This window comes from Petromyzon marinus, chromosome 15 (genome assembly GCF_048934315.1).
Source record: "Petromyzon marinus isolate PM22_M1 ecotype Great Lakes invasive population chromosome 15, UKy_Petmar_22M1.pri1.0, whole genome shotgun sequence".
Classification (NCBI taxonomy): domain Eukaryota; kingdom Metazoa; phylum Chordata; class Hyperoartia; order Petromyzontiformes; family Petromyzontidae; genus Petromyzon; species Petromyzon marinus.
This window is the reverse complement of record NC_133681.1, coordinates 14994614-15019598: the sequence shown is the minus strand read 5'-3', so window position 1 is coordinate 15019598 and position 24985 is coordinate 14994614. Positions and strand designations below refer to the sequence as shown.

Here is a 24985-nt window from a genome sequence, read left to right as displayed (position 1 = left end):
TTTATTTATAAATGTGTCGTAACCCTCCACCACCCGACACGGCCAATCAGCAAAAAAAAGTGTCACGTTGACAAAAGACAAATAATTCACTACTTCAGCCCACCGGTGTGTTGAAGAGTTAATCCACATTTACAGTTTGAGTACGACGTTTCGCTGGTAAATACTTCCAGCATCATCGGGCAATTCGCCAGAATGGTAAAGCCCTCGCTTGCTCCCGGTTTTAGTTTAGGTATGTGGATGACACTTTGGTTGTCTGGCCACATGGTAAAGATACACTTAATGATTTTCTAAATCATCTCAATGCACAAAACCCGGCCATCCAGTTCACCATGGAAATGGAGGTGAATAACACACTCCCATTCCTAGATATTTTGCTTGGACATGGCCTAAACGGTAAAATAACACACAGCGTTTACAGAAAGCAAACGCACACTGATGCCTATCTGAATGCAGAATCACATCATCATCCAGCTCAAAAATCCTCTCTTATCAAGACGCTCGTACATCGGGCGAAAACGGTGTCAGATGGTGAGAGTCTAGTGAGAGAGATTAAACACGTTAAAGACGCACTACGACAGAATGGCTACAATAATGCTCAAATTAACAGAGCACTGAATGCCAAATCACGATCGCAAAGCAATACTACTGAAAGCGACCAGATTGTTAAAACAATAAAAATTCCATATATCTCAGGAGTAACTGACAAATTAGCCCGCGTTTTGCAAAAGCAAAACATTACAGTAAGATTTGGTACAGTACACAAAATTCAAAAACTAGTATCTTGCACTAAAGACGCATTACCTAAACTATCAACAGAAGGTGTATATCGGATTAATTGTTCATGTGGCAGCTGCTACATTGGGCAGACGGGACGTAACATCAGCGTAAGACTAAAAGAACATCAGAGAAATATTAAATTATCTCAAACACAACTGTCGGCAGTGGCAGAACATGCTTGTCAACAAGGACACTCAATTGATTTTGACAATGTTGCAGTGGTGTGTAAAACTAATTATTACTGGCAAAGACTAATTAGAGAATCCATTGAAATTGAGAGGAACAAGAATAACTTTAATCGCTCTGACAGCTACCGGCTTAGTGCGGCCTGGAAGCGTATTATTAAATAATACACATTACATTTTGATTTAAAGAATTACTAATCTACAACTCATTACTAATCATAACCAATGACTGATTACTAATCGATTATATAATTACATTACCCCCCCCTCCGCCTCTAATCACTGCACCTGATGAGTTAAGTGATGACGTCACCGTGCTGCTCTATATAAAACCGGGAGCAAGCGAGGGCTTTACCATTCTGGCGAATTGCCCGATGATGCTGGAAGTATTTACCAGCGAAACGTCGTACTCAAACTGTAAATGTGGATTAACTCTTCAACACACCGGTGGGCTGAAGTAGTGAATTATTTGTCTTTTGTCAACGTGACACTTTTTTTGCTGATTGGCCGTGTCGGGTGGTGGAGGGTTACGACACATTTATAAATAAACGCGATCTAACCCAAAAACCTTTATTATGAAGTGGAAGAATGTTGACCAAAACGAGAACCGGATGCTGCACCACCAGCACCACTTCCGCGGCGGCATTACACTGGCGGTACCTTGTGGCCCAGTGTCCCCATTTGTCCTTGAGTTCCGGATGGTCCCTGCAATCAGTGACGAGAGGCACCTCCGATTAGCGCGGTTGGCTACGTAACGGTGCGAAAAAACACTCGACGTACATAGGAGAGGCGCGTGTTTTCACCCCAGTCTCCTTCAAATTAAAGTCACTGCCACACCCGAAGCAAAAAGACTCATTGTCCAATTTGCAATGGGAAGTGTCAAGGAATGTATCATTAATGTAATTGCAGCAATTCGCCTTCCATATATACAAATACAATTTGTTTTGTGTTTGGTAAACAAAAATAACAAACTGGAGGAGGGTTAACTTGTTTCAACCTTTTAGCTCATTAAGTTCCAGACTATAAAGTAATTCAATTCAATTAAAAAATGCCATGATTGTCAAGCATGTAGGAATTGTTAAAATAATTTTTTTAAATTCATAATATCTACTCCCTTTGTGTATGAATTCGCAATAATTGGCTTGCACCTAAATAATTTTCCAACTGAATCCAAACCACATTAATGGGGTTTTTTTTTGTCAAGCCTCAACAAATTTCCACTCAAAGCTGTTTTGGCACGATGAAGTCAAGATATTTCACATCTAGTTGACCAATATTTCCTGCCATTTCTGATTGTAATGTATAAAACAAGTATACTATTAACACCATTCATATAATACAATTTGTTTGTGTTTGGTAAACAAAAATAACAAACTGGAGGAGGGTTAACTTGTTTTAACCTTTTAGCTCATTAAGTTCCAGACTATAAAGTATACTTGTTTTATATATTAATTTGGCATACATGTGATTAATTTATGAATGCAATGTAGCGAATAACAAAGGAAATACTGTTGTACATTTTTTCTGTCCAAACATTTTGTCTCCTTATAAGCTGTAGTTCACACACACACATGCACACACGTCACAAAAGCCTGTGTTGTGTGTTGTTGAAGCATGCCGAACAACTGGCATAGATAAACCCTGGCTTAGCGTAGGTGTTATTTTTCCATCATTCATCATCTGTGGGGAGAAGCACACATGTGCAAAACATACAATGCTCGTGGTGCATAAAAACAAGTTAGGACTTGTGAGCTGAAACTACAACTGACCTGTCTACCAACACAGGCCAGTCCCGAACTTTATGGCCAATTGCTTTTGGAATTCATTAAACGTAAGGGGAAGGTGGATTTTTTTTGTTGTTTAACAATATGGTCAAGCATTTCATCCCATATGTTTTTGAATGCTTGAATAAGGTGTGTCGACAGCAACTTCATCTCACCCTCCTTTAACGGAATAAGATATTGAAACTGTCCAAAAAGTTGAATGGCCATGAAAAGCCATTTCCCGTAAAATAACAATAACACACATCTTAAGGCATGCACATTGATACTGCAACTACACAATGGCAATTACAGGGCAAAAGGAGAGCGAGAGATAGAAAAATATAATTTTCCACCATCTGAAACTATTGTTTTAAGTTGTTACGCATGACTTAAAACTGACACAAGTGTGTGTTTTTTGTAGCCATTCGAAATATTGTATGATTAGTTAAAGCCATTCAATCGTTATTCGTTGAAACAATAGTGTTCAACAACAGCAACGTGGAGTAGTGCATGAGAAAACGGTTGGTTAAACAATCCGAACGATTTTATTTAAAAAAAAACTATTTCGACGATACGTGCCTACTCTCTCCACGAATTCCTGCACATTGCGGCTTTTTGAGGGGGCCCCAGTTGTTAAACCTCAACGTTGGAGCACGTTGAGATTCCCTTAACGCAATTGCACTTTTCACTGACTGCTCTTGCCTCTGGAATTTACCTCTGCAGCATTCGAGAACGCATTGGAACAATTAGTCTCCAATTATTTCAGTTTCTAGGCAGAACTATTAAGTAAATATATATTCAACAAAAAAAACACAATTGACTCGGCACATGGCATTTGACGTGGGGCTTTTGTTGAGGAAAATGTAACTGCATCTGACAAGAAAACGTGTGTATTTTGTATACAATTTGACAGTTTGCTTGATATCGTAATGTATGGACATGGATGGGCAATGATAACGATCATGAAACAATATTGAGCACCTATATACCGCATATTCTGTCCCCTGCAGTTTAAGATGTGTTTTTGCATCTGTGATAAATCATACACTGTATGCTTTTATACAATGACCAGTTTGTGTTCGCAAGAAATAAAGCCATTTGTTCAGCTGTGTGTGCATGTATGCGTGTGCAAATGTACTTAACAAATGCAAAGAAAACAATAGCTGAACGAGTGTATTGGTATGCACGAAACATTATACAATATTAATAGTTTGTTTTACTATGTGTGTGCATTCGTATGCATCTAGAGGGGGTCTCTAGAGCTCATGCGAGTGGAGAGCTCTTCTGATAACACGATGGCAGGGTGGTAACACGACAAGAAGCCTCTGGGTTCAATTCCCAACTCGGGTGTCTTTCTATGTGGCCATTTGCATGCTCTTCCCCTGTTATGCACGCGTTTTCTCTGGATTCTCTGATTTCTTTACATGGCTAATAAAAAAAAAATACAATATAACTGGTGCACAAAAAAAACCCAACATCCCAATGCTTAAAATGTTACTCGATTGTAATTGCACAGCGGTAGCATCGCCCCCCTCACAGGGGAAACCTTTTAAGAACCGTCTTGAAAAAGCATCTTGAGACTCAATGGGGCTTTCCTGGGTAAACAGGAATCGAAATAAATAGTCACGAATAAAGCAACCGCGAGGCTGCATCTACATCTATACTCATTTCAATTCATATTAAAGAGGGGAAATATATTATCGTTAGACACAAACGAGTGCAAATGTTTGCATGTAAACCCAAGAATGCATATGCACATTACCATTACAATTATAACAATTAGCATGTATTCGTGTGGAATTATAGTATATGGACAAATTCAATATTTGTTTATAATTACCATGTACTCTACAGTATATTGCAGAAAGCTTCAGGGGCAGAGACAATGGCTCTTCACATTGTGTTTCAAAATGCTTTCCTGAATTGAAGTGCACAGGATACAATATCATTATGAAAATGTTTCCCTGTCAAAACCAGCAGTCAGTGACCTTTGAAGTCGGCTAAAAGCAAAAATAATAAAGTTCTTGATTGGTGCCTGTCTGCTGAATGTCATCCCTTTTTTGTTTTCATCACATTTCACAAGTTGATTTAACCTTCATATTTTGACCTTAAAAGTATTCATTGTTCGGTTATGTTGTATACGAACCCCCAGTAGCCAGAAAAAAAGATAAGGCAGAAATGGCCCAGTGCTTTATGTGAGCAGTATACAATAGCATGGGGGTGTTTAGGCATCCGAGTACATGTCAACCCAGTACCCAAGTCTCAATAAGGGCAGTTGTAAGGCACAAAGAGTTCAATATTACAAGGTTGCCATATAAGTCATGCGAGACATCCACTGCATTGCGGTAAGGCCGTCCATGCACCGCGTTTTCGCGGAGGTTTTATATTTTTGTTTGCCCACTGTTATGATTGTAGATTTAACAGAGCAGGAACCAGCGGCAATATGGAGCGAAATATGACCATGCGGGCGGACTGCAATGCACGGTCACGAGCACAATTCAAAGGGAAGGTGGTTACCGTTCTTCCAGGCTCGCCTCTCATTCCAGGATACCCCGGCGTTCCCGCTTCTCCCTGTTTGACAACAAACAATATCCAAATTCACATTCGGGATTTTTGTCCTGTTTTTTTTTTAATTTGATATCGGCACTCGCCGCCACATGTCTGCGCGTCTATAACAATGGTAGGGCAGCGTTTGAATGTGGGTTCTTTTTTTTTCACTTTCGCTATCAAAATGCAAATTGTGCTTGTTTTATATCCACATCCTTTCATGTCGTATTCCTTGTGTGCTCAGTTTGTAATTGAGAAGGACTGCATTTGCAGCATGCTGAAATAAATGTCATAACGCCTTTGTGAGCAATAAAACATTGGCAGAGCTTTCTATTCTCACGGAAATAGCATTGCATAAAAAAATGTGTCACGAAATATAATACGCAGGCCATTTACATGGTAAATACAGCTCAGCGCTGAAAAACAAAAGTGACGTGAACATTTATTCAGTTGTAGTTCTATGCTTACCTTGTTATGTTGTACTTACAAATATTTTTTGGGCTTCATGAAACACTTTGGAAACAGTATTTTTTATTGAAAGTATTTTTTGTTTGCTTCACGAGCGTGCTGGCGTGCAGACACTTCCATGGAGACAGCTCAACCGATTTACATAGTCATTTATTACGTGAAAGTTTGCTAAGTTAAAAAAAGAGAAAAAATATATATCTCAAAGTAGTAAAGAAATATTTTTTTCTGACAAAAATTTTGAGCAGTTTCAATGTATCTTCATCATAATCTGAAATATTTCAACGTAATTGTCCCACATTTTTTAAGAGGGCTTTATAGATTTGCTTTGGGATGTGCAGAATGGCTTTGGTGCCATTCGGTCAACTCCAGTTATTGGGCGCTGAATGATGAGTGGGTGTGCGGGGGTGTGTGTTGGGGGGTGGCGATTTGGCAGGGGGGTAACGCTGACGTGCGTGTGCAGGCGCGACAAGTGATTAGGAGCCACAAATCAAAGTGGCCAGGTGGAGAAAAATTATTCGTTGGGGGGGGGGGGGGGGGGCGCGGCAGGCTGGCTGCCTCCGTGAGAGATTGCACTCTCATAGGCCTCTCTTGCCGTGAGTAACCGCGGCGGCGGTGGCGGCGGCGTCTTCACGATGGCATAAACAAAGCACTTAAATTGCGTTGCATAAACAAAGAAGAACCCCCCCGGCTTCAACCTCGTCCACAGCAAGCAATGGCGACATTTACGTCGCATCGAAAAGCGTCCGCACGCGTGCAGCCATCTCAGTCGTGTAGTCCGTCCGCTGAGGACGATTACCTGATGATTGCCCGGCGATCCTTCGACATTTTGTCACGGTTGCTACGTTTGGTTCCTGTGAGTTCGAATGCGACTTAGCGAGACGGACGTTTGGACGACACGCGCATCCTTCCACTGAGATCACACATCGCACAGTGGGCCGAGGGTAATTCCTGAGAACTATCTTCTCTGGTCGACACAGTAACCACCGCTCTTTCAAGACGCCGTCTCTCAAGCAGCTGAGTCGCTTGAGCCAAACTTGCGGCGACTTTGCTGCCTGTACTGAGATTTTCCCCTTGAATCTACAGAAATTGCACATCTTCTCCAAATTTGAGTGAAGTTGAATTCTTAAAGCGCAAAGGCTCACCTCCTTTACTTCATTTTGTTATCATTGTTAGTTTTAGCAGAGTGAAGCTTGTGAAACAAAGCCTGCTGACTTGCCAGAAAATTATTGGCATAGAGCGGATTGCAATTGAGCACGGAGCAATTGCAACCATCTACGGCACGACAGAGACAGCGGCCCACGGTGCCTGCTGCGCTCACCAATCTCAACCACGCCGGGCTTAAGTGGCCCAGTGGCTCGATCACCAACCTCTGCACGGACAAAATTAACGTTGCTGATCAACTCCACCGCCGTGTGAAACGTGACAAAGTGTGGGCTCACGAGGGGGGGAATGGTGCACGACTGTCCAAACGCAAATGCATGGCCACCCCCACCCGCCCGCACCCCGCCCCGTGCCTACAAAACGTCGCGTAAATGCGTAACGTCGACAATTTATTCTTCAATATAGCGTTTCTCCGACGTGAACTTGCGGGTGTTGACTCTGCGATCGCCCTCTGATGCATTGTGACGCTCCATTTAGTGCGGAAGCTAAGGGGGGTTAATTGTTAAACTGAAGAAAATAAAACTATATATATATTTGCCCACGGCATCGTGTGGACTGCTGTTGATTGGCATTCGCGGAATGTGCTCGAGTAGCGGCGGTAGGAAATTGGTGCCACTGAAGGCCCATGCAGTCAACGCCAATTATTTTCACTCCACTGCTGCTCACTTGTTTAACCCCTAATGCTAACCACCTCCTTCTCTCACAGCATCAACCGCACGTGTGGGTCTGTGCACACAAAATGTGTTGACGATATAAACGGCTACCGTGTAGACCAGACGCGATGTGAGACTAATTAAATGCATGAGCTCGCTTTCTCGCCTCCTCCTAGATCTGTGACAAAGAGCTTAATAGCTCATCGGATTCCTCCAGTATAAAAATGCTGATTCTGACATCTAAGTACGGACAACAGTGTCAAAAACATTATTCTCACAAAGTTATCAAAAGACTGGTAAACATGTGACGCTGATGTTTCTCTTCCTGCTTATTGCTCTCAAGAAGTGGCATTGCCCCCAGAATGCTTATTGTTTGTGTGACATAAAGTGGTGGGGTTATTTTTCATTGTAACAGGTATTTTAACACTGAGTGTCTAGACCACAATCAACAGAGCCACTGAGCTGTTATTTGAAGCCACAAAACCAAATGCTGTAATTCCGTAAAAGATTTTACGTCACTGAGAAATGCAGTGCACCAGAATGGACCACTGCCCACAGTGGTCAATGTTGACGCAGCGAGATACAATCGAGGGCCGTGGATAAGGTTCTATGAGCAATAGCAGCTCTGACGGCTCCTACTTTACCTTGACTATTTATTCATCAGTTACCAGCAGATTACAACCAATCATGGCACGAGCTGCTTGGGCCCAACAGCAGTTTATCCACAATACAATCGCTTGATCTCAAGGACACAGGTGACCTTCTTTTGCTCTCCATAAATGTTAAAGTTGTCGTCAGGTGCCTGAAGTAATAACTTTGGGAAAAATAAAAATAATTATAATGATGATGATAATCTCACCTTAAGTCCATTGAGGCCTGGTAAACCATTCCGTCCATCTTCTCCTGGGTAGCCCTAGCATTAATTAAACAACGAGCTATTGCAATATAAACCTAGAGAGCAACATTGTCAGCAACAACAAAACTCAGACCTTATTCACCATACAGCAAATGTTAGAACACATTTAGATATATAAAATCATCTCAAGTTGTGTGCCCGAGATAGGTCTATGGCTCAGGATCCCCCATCTCATCTGATGTTAGTTTCCCCACACCGCCTCTTGTCACACATTCAACGGTGTTTATTGCTGTCCGCTTGGCATTTTTTGGGCGTGTGGGTCCTGCGCTCAGCAACTGCAATTCATGGAGAGAGAAAAAATAAATCCTGAACACCACGCTCAATCCTCGGAATCTTGAGCCATACTGTATCTAGAAAAGGAGAGGCGAGGTGGCACCCCCATTGCCTTCCTCAGCAATGTTTTTTTTTGTTTAAATTATACCATTACTGGCTGCAATACAACGTCATATAGTATATGCGGAACATGTAAAGGCCATGCCACCTGCGTCATTAACAAGCTCATTTTACAGTATGTGATGTAGACGAAATGGGCCAGTATACAATGATATGCCATACTTGCACTTTTAAGAACACCAAATATGAATACTGGCACTTTTCATAAGGGTTCCTAATCCTATGCTGCGATGTATCTACAGAGGGGACAGGGCATTTAGCATGGGCTGCAGGACTTTCCATTTCGCCCACTTGCGATGTGTGTTGATTCAATTAAATTCTCGTGACAGTACACTAAGCCGCTTGCGGGGAATTCACTAATTGAATCCAGTTTCATAGGAGATGGCTTGTAAAACACCATGCAGGTGTCATCTTCGACATCCAGAACTCTAAGTGTTCTCAGCGGACGTGGCATTGAGCACGATCCGTTTCCATCGCTCACGATCTTGCGCTCGCTTCAGTGCATCCACCGCAGTCATCTGAAGCATCACTCTCGCACCGTCCACCCAACCCATATTCTGCCACCCTCTCCTTAATTTTCCATAAATCATCCTCTCCATCATGTATTTCTTTAGATGATGGCCTCTTGCTCCGTGTAGGTGCAAGAACGTGCAAATGATGGATGTACAAGACAACTTGCTCACCTTTGACCCTAGGAGACCAGGGAGGCCTGGACTGCCTTTTGAACCGGGTTCCCCCTGCACAGCAGAGGTAGCAGACAGCACTAAATTGCTTCACTGAAATAATAACTTCCGGATTAATATCACCTTTGAGCATAACTAATCATGTAGACTTTACACTATTTATAAGATGACATGTTATATAATTAGTCCGAAAGGCCAATCGGGAGGTGGGCTAAATAATATAACTGTCGTGGCCAGAGATACACGGAAATACATTTATGTGTGTATGTGTGTGTAGAACGAATGGAAGTGTATTTTATTAGCATATGTGTAATACCCATAATGCTCCACAACAGTGCAGAATGAAGGCAGTGATGATGCCAATCATTTTCTGGCAACTCAACAGTATTTGTTTTACAAGCTTCAGTCTGGTAAAAAATAATAACAATAATACACCTTTTTCCCAGCAAAATGCCAATTATTTTACCAGGGAGGCCTTACAGAGCCTCAAGACTTGTTTACAGTTGACCCAAAGGTCCAGCAGGTAGAGAGTTTGCTTGCTGATACAAATTCTGCTGGATATAACGAATCGATGAGGCCAGTTAGCTGAATGGTGAGAAAATGTTACATTTTTGTTCGTGGCGTGATGAACAGAAGTACGATTATGTAGATCTGACCATCTTCATAATTGAGCCGATGGTGACGTCACGTAAAGCTTAACAATCTATCGCAGAGGTCATCTGTTATGGTATTTCGTCCCTTGACAAAAACACGACGCGAGCACAAATCCTGCACAATTTAACGCGATTAGGCCAGGTGTAATCAATCAACACCACCACCGTTCTGTAAGAAAGAGGAAGGGCTTGAGGCATGAACAATCGTATGCTAACGTGACACTCCAGGCGTTGCAAAGTTTTCGATTCTCACCGACATTTAATTAAGGAGCTTAATGGTGCTCAAAAGACAAAACTCGCTGAGGTGCACTACCCTCTAGGCATGAATTATAAACATCCTCTTAAGTCACTGGATCCTCTACATAGGAGATGGCACTCCGGCATGATTTGCGGCATAATTAAAATAGTCTATTAATGACGGAACCTCCCTTTTTCACATTCCCTTATTGCTAACAGTATTACAAACATTGGGTGCAGTGGGTTATTTTTCCAGTGGTCAGTGTACTGTGATAGTGCTGTGAACCTGGAGCAACCACAGTTTGATTCCTAGGCCACAGCTGAGATTAGTGGCAAGTGACATCACGAAACTGGTCTTGGGTGCCTCTTCACCAACCTGCCCTGGCCAGGGTGGTGAGTTATGGTCGAAAAATCCATTCACAAAGGGGTTGCAAATGATCATTATTAAGAATATCTGTGGCGATTGGGTGAATGCGATTTCATGAAAAAAAAAGATTTGGAAATAATGTTCTGAGAATTCTATTAAATATTAGCAGGATAGACAGGGCAACTTTAATGATGATGATGATCGAATCCATCACGGAGCAAATGATGTGCATACCGCTGAACGAATACATTTTAAGGTCGCACGCATTACACACAAAGTGCTTGCCACGAATGAACCACAATAACCTCGCTAATCTCGTCAAGGAGCCTGAACCATCACGTGACACTCCGGTGGTCATCCTCGCAGCGGCGGCTTTTGTTAAGCCATCAAACAAAGACGGTCACCGCATCGCGCGCTTTCAGATGCACTTCTGCGGCCATCTGGAACGCTCTTCCTTCCAATATTAGGAAGCCAGTGGGGCAATGCACTTTTACATAATTGAAAAGTCGTCTCTTTGGAACTGATTTTTGTGTTAAGTTTGTCCTTTCCATCGCACCTCCGATTAGCACGTTTGGCTACGTACGGTGCGAAAGAAGCTCAACGTACATGCATACATACGTACGTTCGCAGTTGTGCAATATAGCTCCCCGGGTGTGCTCTCAGAACAACTTGTGCAACAACGCGAAAGCGCACGAGAGAGCTAATAACATACAGACATACAGATAACATACAGACAGACAGATAGCATACAGACAGACAGATAACATACAGACAGATAACATACAAACAGATAACATGCAGACAGACAGATAACATACAGACAGATAACATACATACAGACAGACAGATAACATAGAGACAGACAGATAACATATAGACAGATCACATACAGACAGATAACATACATACATACTGACAGATAACGTACAGACAGATAACATACAGACATACAGACAGATAATATACAGACAGATAACATACAGACAGACAGATAACAAACATACAGACAGATAACATACATACAGACAGATAACATAGAGACAGACAGATAACATACAGACAGATAACATACAGACAGACAGATAACATACACACAGACAGATAACATACAGACGAACAGATAATATACAGACAGACAGATAACATACATACATACAGATAGCATACAAACATACAGATAACATACAGACAGACATATAACATACAGACAGACATATAACATACAGACAAACAGATAACATACAGACAGACAGATAACAGACAGACAGCTAACAGACAGATATATAACATAGAGACAGACAGATAACATATAGACAGACATATAACATACAGACAGACAGATAACATACAGACAGACATATAACATACAGACAGACAGATAACATACAGACAGACATATAACATACAAACAGACAGATGACATACAGACAGACAGATAACATACAGACAAACAGATAACAGACAGACAGATAACATACAGACAGACATATAACATACAGACAGACAGATAACATACAGACAGACATATAACATACAGACAGACAGATAACATACCGACAGACATATAACATACAAACAGACAGATGACATACAGACAGACAGATAACAGACAGACTGATAACATACAGACAGACAGATAACATACAGACAGAAAACATGCAGACAGACAGATAACATACAGACAGACAGATAACATACAGACAGACAGATAACATACATACAGACAGATTACATACAGACAGATAACATACAGACAGAAAACATGCAGACAGACAGATAGCATACCAGACAGACAGATAACATACAGACAGACAGATAGATAACATACAGAAAGACAGATAACATGCAGACAGATAACATACAGACAGACAGACAGATAACATACAGACAGACAGACAGATAACATGCAGACAGATAACATACAGACAGACCGACAGACAGATAACATACAGACAGACAGATAACATACACACAGACAGATAACATACAGACAGACAGATAACAGACATACAGACAGATAACATACAGACAGACAGATAACATACAGACAGACAGATAACATACAGAAAAACAGATAACAGACAGACAGATAACATACAGACAGACAGATAACATACAGACAGATAACATACAGACAGGCAGATAACATACACACAGACAGATAACATACAGACAGATAACATACAGACAGACAGATAACATACAGACAGATAACATACAGACAGACAGATAACATACAGACAGATAACATACAGACAGACAGATAACAGACATACAGACAGATAACATACAGACAGACAGATAACATACAGACAGATAACATACAGACAGATAACAGACATACAGACAGATAACATACAGACAGATAACATACAGACAGACATATAACATACAGACAGACAGATAACATACAGACAGATAACATACAGACAGACATATAACATACAGACAGATAACATACAGACAGATAACATACAGACAGACATATAACATACAGACAGATAACATACAGACCTTCCTCCCTGGTGGGCCTCCTATTCCAGGTTCACCCACTGGCCCCTGCACACCCTGTCAAAACGCCTTCAACGATTATCTCAAAAGAAGCACCCATATGCAATCAATCAGCAGAATCGATTCTGATCAAAGGAAAAGCAAACAGAATCTACAGAAGCAGAGGCGGCAGTATTCCAATTGCGCATCCTGAGATAACATTTAGAAACGTCGATGTTAATCTGCTTAACGAGTACTTCTTGTTCAAATAATTACGTAAAATTACATAAACGAATATATTGTAGTCTTGATGTTCTTGGCATGTATTGATCATAACGTTTGCAGTGTTGTGAGACACGGTCCAATTGATTTTTTTTTACAAGTTGTGCATAGCTTAACCACACATACGGCACAATCTACGACTGTGGCCAAAGTCATATATGCATAGCATGTAAAAATGTGCCATATATACATGTCATAAGTCTGTACATCGCATGTACAGACGTTTCGTACACTAAACGGCCTTGGGGAAAAAAAACGCATTTGTAGGTATGCCACTGTAGAACATTCCTAAAAGTCCGGTTTTCACGTCCAATGGCACCTTTCGGCTTTCACTCCTCAAAACAATTGAGATCTCGTTCATGCATTGCTCAACATAATGCACGGGACATTCCAGGTTCACGACAGCAGCTGTCAAAAGTAAAATGCAAAGGCGAAAGCCCTGCAATTGCTTACTCTCACCACTGCTGGCGGGAAGGGGCTTCCACGTTAGTGGAGTGCCAGAGCCCCCCCCCCCCACCACGCTACCCCCCAGAAGGTGTTTTGCCTACTCTACCAAGCTGGTCAGACCTCTTAGAAGAGCTGGGAGTCCCCACGCTTTACCCCACCGCGCACAAACTGCCGGTCAACGAAATGTCACAGCAGCCATGAATGAAGCGCCTACGAATGATGAATTGCACCGTCCACCTTGATGATGGCAACATTCAAAACAGGCTTCTCATTCTAAACATTAACCTCTGCTGCTTTCACGTTTATTTTTCCTATGAATAATTGTCAACCTTACGATTTGCCACTGCCATCCGCAAAGCTTACACTTAAGACGTAACTCTATCCAACCTATAAGACCGTACTTTTAACACTATTTTAACGTACAAATCGCAGTGCCTCTTCAAGCATGGCGGGTAGCAGTTCAAGAGTGTAAACACAATATTAATTTATCTTCGATCTGCCAGAAACTTTGTCTGTGACAGTTTAGCCAACAGGGAATCGTCCTGGCTCAGCACTGAGATGACACTACCCCGGTAGCATTCAAGGAACTGAGTTATTTATTTTTAGATACGATTATGCAATTTTTTTACAGAATTACCGAGCAAAGTTGAGCTCCCACAATCTATCTCATTGATTCATCATTCCCCCATGTGCCACCGGCTGGGCCCTTCAGCCTTGTCATAAAAAAAAATTACTTTGCGTTGTCAGTTAATTATAACGTATCGTAAACATGACTGCAGATTATGCCCTAAGCGATAATGCGGGAATGCAGTGTAATGCTTAGGGATGTGGTTGCTGCCTTACCCTGTGTCCCTTGAGTCCAGCTGCCCCAGGGAGCCCGGGTCCCCCTCGACTGCCCTGGAATGTGAAGGTGCATTTTTATGAAAAAATAAGTTGAGACCTCGAAATCCCTTACACCGCTAGCAAAATGTAAACTGTCTTCGCCGCCAGGAAATACACTTTTCAAGCAATAGGTTTAAACAAATGTCAATCAAAGCCCCCGTTAAATGTCACCTTCGAAGCACTCTCGCCTCCGTTGCAGCAATCTCCTTTAGGAGGGAGGTGACGGCATTTTAACACCACTCGGTAATATTTAAAATCTGCATGGAGGGTCTTGAAATGACAGGTTTTGAAATTAAAATTTTCATTATATATATAAAAAAAAACAGCCTTAAAGAGCGCCGCTGTTGCTCGCTTCACAATTTGCCTCCGCAACGGAGCGGCGGCGGGTCACAGAAATATCCACTTCATGGGAATTTGCCGCAGCGACGTCCCGCGGATTTTGACCGATGGCCCACGAATATGACTGCTGTGAAGGCTTTCACGCCAGTTAACCATAGGGGTGAGAGTCCTCGAGTTCCCCTCTTGTATGAAACGAGGCACGTTCGTGTAAACCCACACCTGTGCTGCCACACAAGCACTGCCCCCCCCCCCCTCCACGCGCAGGTGTGGGCTGCAAGGCGCGTGGGGGCATGCCGTGGCAGGTAAGGTTTGCTCTGTGGGCCTGGGTGGCCTCTGTGAAAGCACTATCTTGATCATTATTTGAGAATGTAAATACGACCGACTGGGATGCAGAAAAAAAGAGTATCATATATGCCACCGCGGGGTTTTTTTTTGTTTGGTAAGGTATGTGGTGTGTGTATGTTGAACTTATTTCGCACCGTACGTAGCCAACCATGCTGATCGGAGAATCAGAGTGAACGGATGAGTAGACAGTATTTTATTACGCTAGGCACTGCTGCAAATTAATTCAACAGTGCTTTACGTAGATTGTACATTTGTTGGCCATATGAATATTACCACGGAGATTATGACGAGAAGGAGGCTTACCGGGTCCCTCTTTTCTCCTTCCCTTCCCGAAATCCCACGAATCCCACTTAAAATCCTCATACCTTGACCATTATTATAGAATATTTAACGACCGAATGGGCTGCAACACAAATAATTAGTGTCTTGAATGCCACCATGTGGGTTTTGCAAGGTTCAGTTAGCATAAGAGTTCACAGGTGAGTAGACATTCTTTTTTTATTATGCTAGGCATTGCTGCAAATTGATTCAACAGTGCCATAACGTAGATTGTACATTTGTTAGCCATATACATATGACCACGGGGATTATGACGTGAAGTAGCCTTACCGGGTCTCCCTTTTCTCCTTCTCTTCCCGAAATCCCTCGAATCCCAAGAGGACCCTGACACGAGAGGAAACCCACACTTAGAATATAAATGAGAAGTCCACACGCTCATCGTTAACACTTGATCATTAACTAATTTCTTTAGAACTGCGTTTAGTGTTTAGTGTTTTGTCCTTGCCCCGCACCTCTGATTAGCACGGTTGGCTACGCATGGTGCGAAAGAAATTCAACATACATACCAGAGAAATTCATCAACTCGTATAAGCTCAGCACCAAATAAATATAAAACTGTATCGATAAACATCCAACGATAAGTGTTTTTAAGCACCTATCAATTGGTGTAAACATTTCCCATTCAATATGGCTTGTATATTGGAAGCTGGATATAAGCACATTTCCCATAGAAGTAACACGTGCTTACATTGCACTGGTGGAGGAAAAGTGAAGAGAAACTTCTGATAAAAGCACACTTGGTCTTGTTTTCAAGCAGTGTGCGTGTATCCGGATTTTGCCAATACAAGTTACATCATAGAATATTTTATTATTAAGTAAATGCCGCTTTTATGATATGTGAATGTATCAAACACACTAACGGTAGTAACTGACTGATATAATGTTATCATTGCTGAGACGTGTGCTTAAATTGGATAAGATAAGAACTTCAATCCATTTTGGAGTTCCCTCTTGATGAAACTGTTAATATTAAGTCTTCCAATACCTAGTACTCCAAATCACGTGGGAGCGTGTTTCATTTTATATATTACAAAGGATTTGAAACAGACACTTCCAAAAGCAAGTTATAGAAATACTTATAACTTAGTATTTTATATAACAGTCCCAGCTAAGTGTGGCTTATGAAACCATAATCTGCAATGCACTTTTCAATCATCAGCACCAGGTACGCATTATGTAAGTTGGTAATAAATGGGGATACGAACTAACGCGACAACAATGACACCTTATTTAATCATAAATTCAACGCAACAATTTCCTCATTCGGCCAGGGTAAACGTGCCACGCATTTTTAGCAACAGTGCGGATGCAATTCAAAACAAAGCAAAAAAAACTTACCTGGCCTCGAATGATACATATTTTCATATTAATATTTTTAATTAAATACGGAAATTGGAGTTGGCACTTTCCAAAGCAAATGTAATTAAACAACACGGAGCTGTTGAAGATGAGATCAAGACTTTCATTGGCACCTGGGGTCCTTGAGGCCCTGTTGCCCCGGGGAAACCAGGCTCGCCACGTATGCCCTGTCATTTTGAAAGATGACAGACAAACATAGTGTAATTACATTTCAATTAAATGGTCGATGTGTGAATTAAATAAAAAAAATATCCCAACCCCTCAAAAATGAGTTCAATTGGATACAGTGCATTAGGAACCATGTGCAAGTTAAAGACGAAATTAAAATGTAAGAAAAGTGACTTTTAATGCATGCATGTACAGTATGTTGAACTTCCTTTGCACCGTACGTAGGCAATCGTGCTAATCGGAGGTTTTGGCCAGGATATATTTCACTGGAAGAGATGATGCAGGCCAAATGTCAGGAAGAGTTATGCAGTGTCAGCCAAGGATCGGAGAATGGAACGCATTCGAGGGGACCTCCACCGAGGAGACAGAGCAATGAAGTCAGCTCACGTCACCCTACGAGGTGGATAACCGACAGTTGAATTTTTGGTTGCCACACGAGTAAAATGCCAATGTGTGTCATACCACCTTCCTGCACCCGACACAGCCAAATAACTCACGATTCAAATGGTCAGCTGGAGGAGGGTGTACGACACACATTGGCATGTACCTCACACAATCTGACTAAAAAAAATAATTATGAATCGGATCAGTCGTGAAAGTCTACGTGTTGAATTGACAAAGCAGATCGTTACATCGCAGAATTGTACAAAGATCACAGCGGCTCGGGAGGCCTTCATCCAGCAGTAGATTGATCATGGCCGATTATAATGATGATGATGATGAAGATGATGAATCCAAGACCTTGGTACATGCGGCGCCGTTGAATGGCCTTTGTTGCGCTCGAGAAGCTACAGCTGCTCTCATGCAGCCTTGCAGGTGCGCGAGCCATGTTTGGAGTGATGGATTTGTCACAAAAGGGAACATTTCATTGCGTACCACTACAGGAATTAAACCCAACGTCAGTACCGAATTAGTCAGCTTTTACGTAACAATCACTTTTATAGTGGTCCGTGTAGGGTGCTAAATCATTTTCCCTCCATGAAAAACACTAAACACGTTACTCACATGTGACAAGTCTAGTTTGTTTCGCGAAATGAGTTAATATTTGAAATGGGAATTTTTTGGTCGCTTTCCCACAACATTATTACAATTTGCGATTGCCATAGCGAAAAGCAACAACTTGTCCGTTACGAACTTTCGCAAAGCAGCGCATAACAACATGTTAGAACGTGGCTTTTTTCACTCCAGCGCTGTCCTACCAGACAGTCTCGTCCCTTCACCTGATGAAGGCCGCTTGTGTTGTGGCAGAAACGTCGTGAGAATATTATTGTGTTATTTTATTTTATCAATTTATTATTTTATTCTCATTCTACGTGACTTTACCGAAAGAACCAAAGAAGATGAATCCTTGCAGTCACGAAAGCTTTAAATCGAAATTTAACATGTTAGAGAATGGACTGTGGAAGATGATATCCCAGAACGACATCTGAGAGGTATTAAGTGACCTCTTATCCACAAAAAATATCAAACAAAAAGTCTATTTTATATAGACTGTGTTTAACTTTTAGAACTAGAAATGTTTTCAAATTATGCGAAAACTTTATTAGATTTTATGGGTAGCTGCATGGATTTGAACCCTGATTCGAAGCAGTGGCTGATCCTTAACCACTGGACCACCTCCTGTGGGCACGCATATGGTTTTATGTGTAACATTGTTGTAATATTTTACAAAAAATGAGCAATATATAAATATGATACAATGCTATAAATTGGATTCAGTTGATAATATTTTAATATATGAACTATATTTACATACATTAATCAACCAAATCAGCTCCTAAAACAAATACAAATATAATGTGGATAAACGTGATCACAATCCCTAATTACTTTTAATACACACCTAGATTTAAAATGCACGCTTCATATATATTTTTTTATAATAATATAAAAATATGCAAAACACCCTACACATTTTACAGCATTTATTTTTCCTGTTACATGAGCAAACGAGCTTTCCGTGTGCAGGAACACCTATACGGGCCATGTGTATTTAATCACCAACTTCATCATAACATTAAATGTGTTGTGTCCGCTTAAAGTGGCTTTTTACTGATGCTACCTGCTGTAAAGAGCTACCGCAACAATTAGTCCATGGACCAAAACCATGAATTTCACTTGCCAGTACCACCTGAGGTGGCTTCACCTCAGTGCTTCCAATTTCTCTATGTGGGCAAATAACAGTGCATTATGGGTGATAACCATATGAAATGTATGGGTTGTCAAGTCATGTTGAGCCAAAAAAAACTAATAAAGTTGTGCTATCTGACATGGTATTGATATCTGCTATGACCCATGGACAAAATTACATACATTACCACCATTGGAACGTATGTGTATATCTATATAACAACACATTCCAGGTTTTAAAACATGACTGAATTCATGAAAAACAACCTCTTGGGTTCAAAATGCACGATGGCAAAAACAAACTGCCAACACATCCAGGTTACAAATGAACAACATCTCCTGCGCAGCATGAGTTTTTAAATCCACTGCACGTGTTTATGTTGCAGTCACGACACAAGCGGTTAAGGGGGTACACACGTGTACGTGCAGCAATACGGAGAGGGAGTCTCCAGGGGCATTCACTCTTATAATAGTGGCCCACTGGGCTGGTCTATTAATCACACCTCTGCAGCATAAAGCATCGATGTCATGAACAAACACCAACCTGGAGCTTTGCCAACAGCTGCTATAAGGATGTCATGTACACCCATCTTCGAGAATGACATTCGTCAGCTTCTTACCGTATGAACGGAGACTTATATGAATTTGCCTCGTTTAATCAGATGCTAAGTAGGTTCGAGTTTGGTTATTACTTGAAAGAGTGGCAAGACTGGGGCTTCCGAGGTGTAGTAGGTGTGGAACGAGGTGGCTCGGAGGAGATGACATTGTTGAGTCTTACTCACAAGCGTGCGTGAGTTTATATAAACCCACCTCAGATGCCATCCTATAGAGGATGAGTAATATCGCGCTACAATTGGGCATCGACAGAGGTGCAGATGATTGTTTTGTGATGCATAGCAGCGAAGTCACTGAGGGTGACTCCCTGGGCGCTCCTGTGGATTTCTAAACTCAGAACTCCACAGACAACCAGCACGTACGAAGTGACTTTGTGACCGCTCCATGTGACCCACTCTGACCTCTGTCACCACACGTGCCACTGGCGGGGAATTGATAACATGATGGGCATTAGTGGGGTCATCATCATCATTGCCTGCGCCATGCTGCACGTCGTATTTATGGGGATTCCTACTTTTGGTAGGCAGAATGTCGGGGTGGCTAAATTTTTTCAAGGGGCTCGAATGATTGACCAGAAAATAATCGTTTATTACAATTTTTTGGTGATTGATTGACTTGATCAACTTGTGGTCCCAGATACAATTCCTGCAGGTACTGAGAGGCACAAGGGCAGAACTAAATCTAATGCCCTGCGTCCACTTTTGCTGGTCTTGATACCCAATTAGGCGTTCCTCTCTATATAATTGACATGAATATTTTTTTGCAATACAGTATTGGTTTCTGGCTCATTGTGATAGCGTACAAGTATATTATGTAATATCTTGCTTTGTTCATCGTTGAATGTTGTGTGCTATTTATATGAACACTGGCACTGCAATGAAGAGCCAATACAATCCATGTTACACAAAGGAATTCAGCAAAGCGGGCTTCATTATTTTTAAATTTCCCAAATTATAAAGCTGTCACCCATCTGCTGCACGATGTGAAAGATATAACACTGCACGTGTCTCTGTCATAATATGCCAATAGTTTCATTAAGTCATTAATTTAACATTTAAATAAAAAAAATGCAAAACTTATTTATTATCAAACTCTAATACCACACAAACTCGAAGAGGCTACCCTGTGTCAATGTAATAACTTGGCATATCTGCGTAGAGAGGCACACAGAAAAAGAGAGAGTGTGTTGCTTATACTGCATTATACACACATTGAATTGATAAGGCAGACCTAGAGACAGATGATTGAGATGTTATGAAAAAAAGTTTGAAAAGTAGCCGTATCACAAACAACTGCATGATATACACTCACATATGATATAGTTGTTCCCCGCTGATGCTTATTTTTTTTAGCCAAGTAAAGCCAGCCAGGATTTACGATTACTATAGCTCACTGTGCTCTGCGTATGCAATTTCTAATTTATACATTACTATTGATTTATGCGACACGCTTAATAAATCAAGATCGAGATCAAGATGTCACCATTACTAAAGCCATGGATGCCATCACATAGACAAATAAATTAATTGTCTTCTATTAATAAATACTACATATAGTGAACAACAGTTACAAAGTTAAGCTCGTGTTTGGCGACATGCTTTGAAGGCAAATATCGATTCACCTTGATTGGTGGCAATGAATTGTCACAATTTACAGTAGCAATTCTATTCACAGATCGATAATTATCTTTTTTTTGTGGTGTATGTCGGGTCTCCCGTAGTTCCAGGGATTGCATTAACTAATTACATCCGGCGCATGATTTACACATTATTATTTTTAATATAATGTGTGCGTGATTCAATGCATCCTCCACGTGTGTAAGAATCAAATGGCCCTACTTCACAGCTGAAGAGAGGCAGCCTTAGAGACGCAGAAGATTATAAGTGATATTGCCCAAAATATATAGCCCGTTTTACATATATATCTTTCTGCTTTAGAGCTCTGTGTTGTTGGCAAATTAATTGAGTTGTTATTTTGCTTGTGCACCACCGCCAGGGCAATATTACAAATATCTACGGGACCCTTTTTGCCAGTGTCAAGATGATAAAAGTAGGCTTGCTCTTTCTGGCATAAATACAAATATTAACATCTTAACACCTGTATTTATTTATTTATCAATAGTACCATTTTTTGTCTGATGCTCTACAGATACTGCCAACGACGTTCTACTTTTAAAAGCCACCACCACCACCACCACGACACACATGCAGCGGCCTTCATGCAAGCGCTCGAACGCCACTCCGTGCATGAGCGCCGTTTGTGTCTCGTGTTTGTCTCTCGTGCACCGGGCGCGGTGAGGCGCTGGCGTTGTGTGTGTCTCCCTGCCCGGCGTACTCACCGGCTTGCCATCGGCACCGGGGTCTCCTCTCTCGCCCTTGTGCCCCTTGTGCCCCTGTCAAGCAATGACACAGACACCCGGGCTCCAGCAGGGCACACTTCAGCAGCGAATCAATCAGCAGCAAGTGCTTCCAACGAAAGCTTAACGTCTCCTGTGACAGCTACAGCAAGTCTCTCTCTCTCTCTCTCGTTTTTTTCTGCTGTTGAAAAATAGAGGCATTGTTTTTTGACGGTTTTTCATTTTGATAGGGGTGCCACTATGCTCTGCTCAGGCAAGAGTGGATTGGACTGTGGTGAGAATGAAGACGTTAGGTTTGGAATAAAAAAAAAAAGCAGCGTTATTCATTGCAGGAAGACTCTCTCTCTCTCTCTGCAAACACAAATAAATGTGGTCGTGTGTAATGTATTCATTTTTGAAGGACCGAGCCTTCGACATTTATTTATTTTACTTAGTGCCCCAGCTGCACTTTAACACTGTGTTGTTTAAAAAAAGACACTCACGAAATAATTGTGTACGTCATTTAAAAATAAACTCAACTCCCACAAGAGTCCGAAAGGAATTGTGAACAATATTGTACGGATATTGATTTTCTTTAAGATACGAATGTACGTTGAGTCAATGACTTTTTTTAAGTACAGGTAGATATGTTCTGCGTATATTCCATGGAATGAAACTCTGCTGGTAAGAATGCTGGGGAATGATGATATGAAATATCAATGAAAATGTATACGTTCTGCATTTATTTTCAATACCTTCGTATTTTAAATCAATGCCCAATACAATGCATTTTTTTTAAACGTATACAGTATCTAAATGCGACCACATCTCAAGATGCTGTACAGAAACATATCTCTGCTACATGGACAGGCACAGTCAGTTTAATAGTAAGCTTTCGCGACCAATATCCATAAGAAGTTTTTATTGCATAGATTCTGTAAATATAAATGTGTCGTTAAACCCGCCACCACCCGGCACAGCCAATTAGTAAGGTTTGTCACGTAAACAAAACGTGCCAATTAGTTACTCGTTCAGCACACCGGTGTGTTGGAGAGTAAACCCACAACATTTACAATTCGAGTACGACGTTTCGCCGGTAATTGCAGTCAGTTATAGGCAGAAGAAAAATAAGGAAGGTCTTGAGGCTGGACATGGACAGGGAGTGGGGAGCTAATGGCATGGATGGTTGGAGGAAGTGAGTTCCACATCTCAGGGGCAGCAGAGGAAATTATCGACCTGCCACTGATCAAAGATTGACTGTGGGCTTCGACAGAAGGCCTTGGTCACTGGAGCAGAGAGTGCACGGAGGGGAGGAGAGTGAGATAAGAGGACAGAGGGGGTAGGTGCACATGCGAGTCCATAGACGATCTTGAAGACATTGAGTTCAATGTAACAAATTGATCCCAGGATTGGATTGTAGTTGAGAACTCCTCTTCTTGTGTAGGCCTTCTCAACTGTGCTTTATAACGGTTGTGCCTTCGAGAAAATCAATTTAGTGTCTAGTTCGCGAATACGTTACGGAGCGAAGCGTCGGACAGCATGCCAGACAACGCACAGCACAACCCAAAAAAATCCACTAGAGCTCCTCCGTGATTCACAATAAGCGTGCAGCAATCCATAGCATCCCTACAGAACTTTCACAATTCATGCTTTTTTTTTTTTACGTAAAACTTTTTAACGTTGTCTCACGTGCACAGGCAGTCACCTTGAATCCTCGCATGCCATAGGGACCAGGACTCCCTGCCGGACATTGACACGGTTCACGAAGTGTTCCCACCAATGCCTGTATTTCCTTGCACTGTCGTGGAGATAGGATTCAGGTCACTGACTGCTGGAACACATTCACGTATTGCTTTGCTGATCACATTAAGTAAAACAAAACAACAGCCGTCACCAAACCCACACTGACCAGCGTGGTTGAAGTATGATAAACAAACAAAAAAATGACCCCAACGAATGACACAGCAATGGATTTACAAAGGTTGTAATTATATTTGTGTACACAAACATCCGATATGCTGTTTGCGTGAAAGTTAAATGATCACATTTTTACCAAATTATTGCAGAAGTCACCTTCACAATGTTAGTTGCAAATTCCTCACGCATCAGCCTATTGTGGGAAACGTGGCTTGTTTAGATTCAACAAGGTCACACTTCACTGCATGGCTCTATCTGCAGTTAATGCACAGTTAATTCGGGTTATGTGCCGTGACAATGAAGGATAACACTATACAATCAACGCGGGGATAAATCCAATTCGTTTAGAAAGTCGATGTCATTTCATTATTTTCTACGGTGGTTTGAAGCCGCCATTTTGTTGCCATTCCTTTATAAAGAGAATACAAATTTGTTGAAAATGTAATTGAATAATAAAACGTTAGTTGGAGTTTCATAATAACCCCACCTTCGGTAAAAATGCAGCAAAAAATATCAATCGGTACAAGTAATGAA

General features: G+C 41.4%; 1 protein-coding gene across 1 annotated transcript in view; it reads right to left on the bottom strand.

Moving 5' to 3' along the window:
* Positions 1 to 24985, bottom strand: part of LOC116942718 (uncharacterized) — a 77839-nt gene extending 52854 nt beyond the window's left edge. Inside the window, exons 1-10 of the mRNA XM_032954997.2 lie at positions 24240 to 24985; positions 22538 to 22591; positions 17400 to 17453; positions 16198 to 16251; positions 14866 to 14919; positions 13318 to 13371; positions 9547 to 9600; positions 8414 to 8467; positions 5243 to 5296; positions 1623 to 1667 (exon numbers count right to left, since the gene is read on the bottom strand). Of these exons, the coding sequence (XP_032810888.2) occupies positions 1623 to 1667; positions 5243 to 5296; positions 8414 to 8467; positions 9547 to 9600; positions 13318 to 13371; positions 14866 to 14919; positions 16198 to 16251; positions 17400 to 17453; positions 22538 to 22591; positions 24240 to 24254 (492 nt within the window). The 5' untranslated portion in view covers positions 24255 to 24985. The remainder of the gene's footprint in view (positions 1 to 1622; positions 1668 to 5242; positions 5297 to 8413; positions 8468 to 9546; positions 9601 to 13317; positions 13372 to 14865; positions 14920 to 16197; positions 16252 to 17399; positions 17454 to 22537; positions 22592 to 24239) is intronic.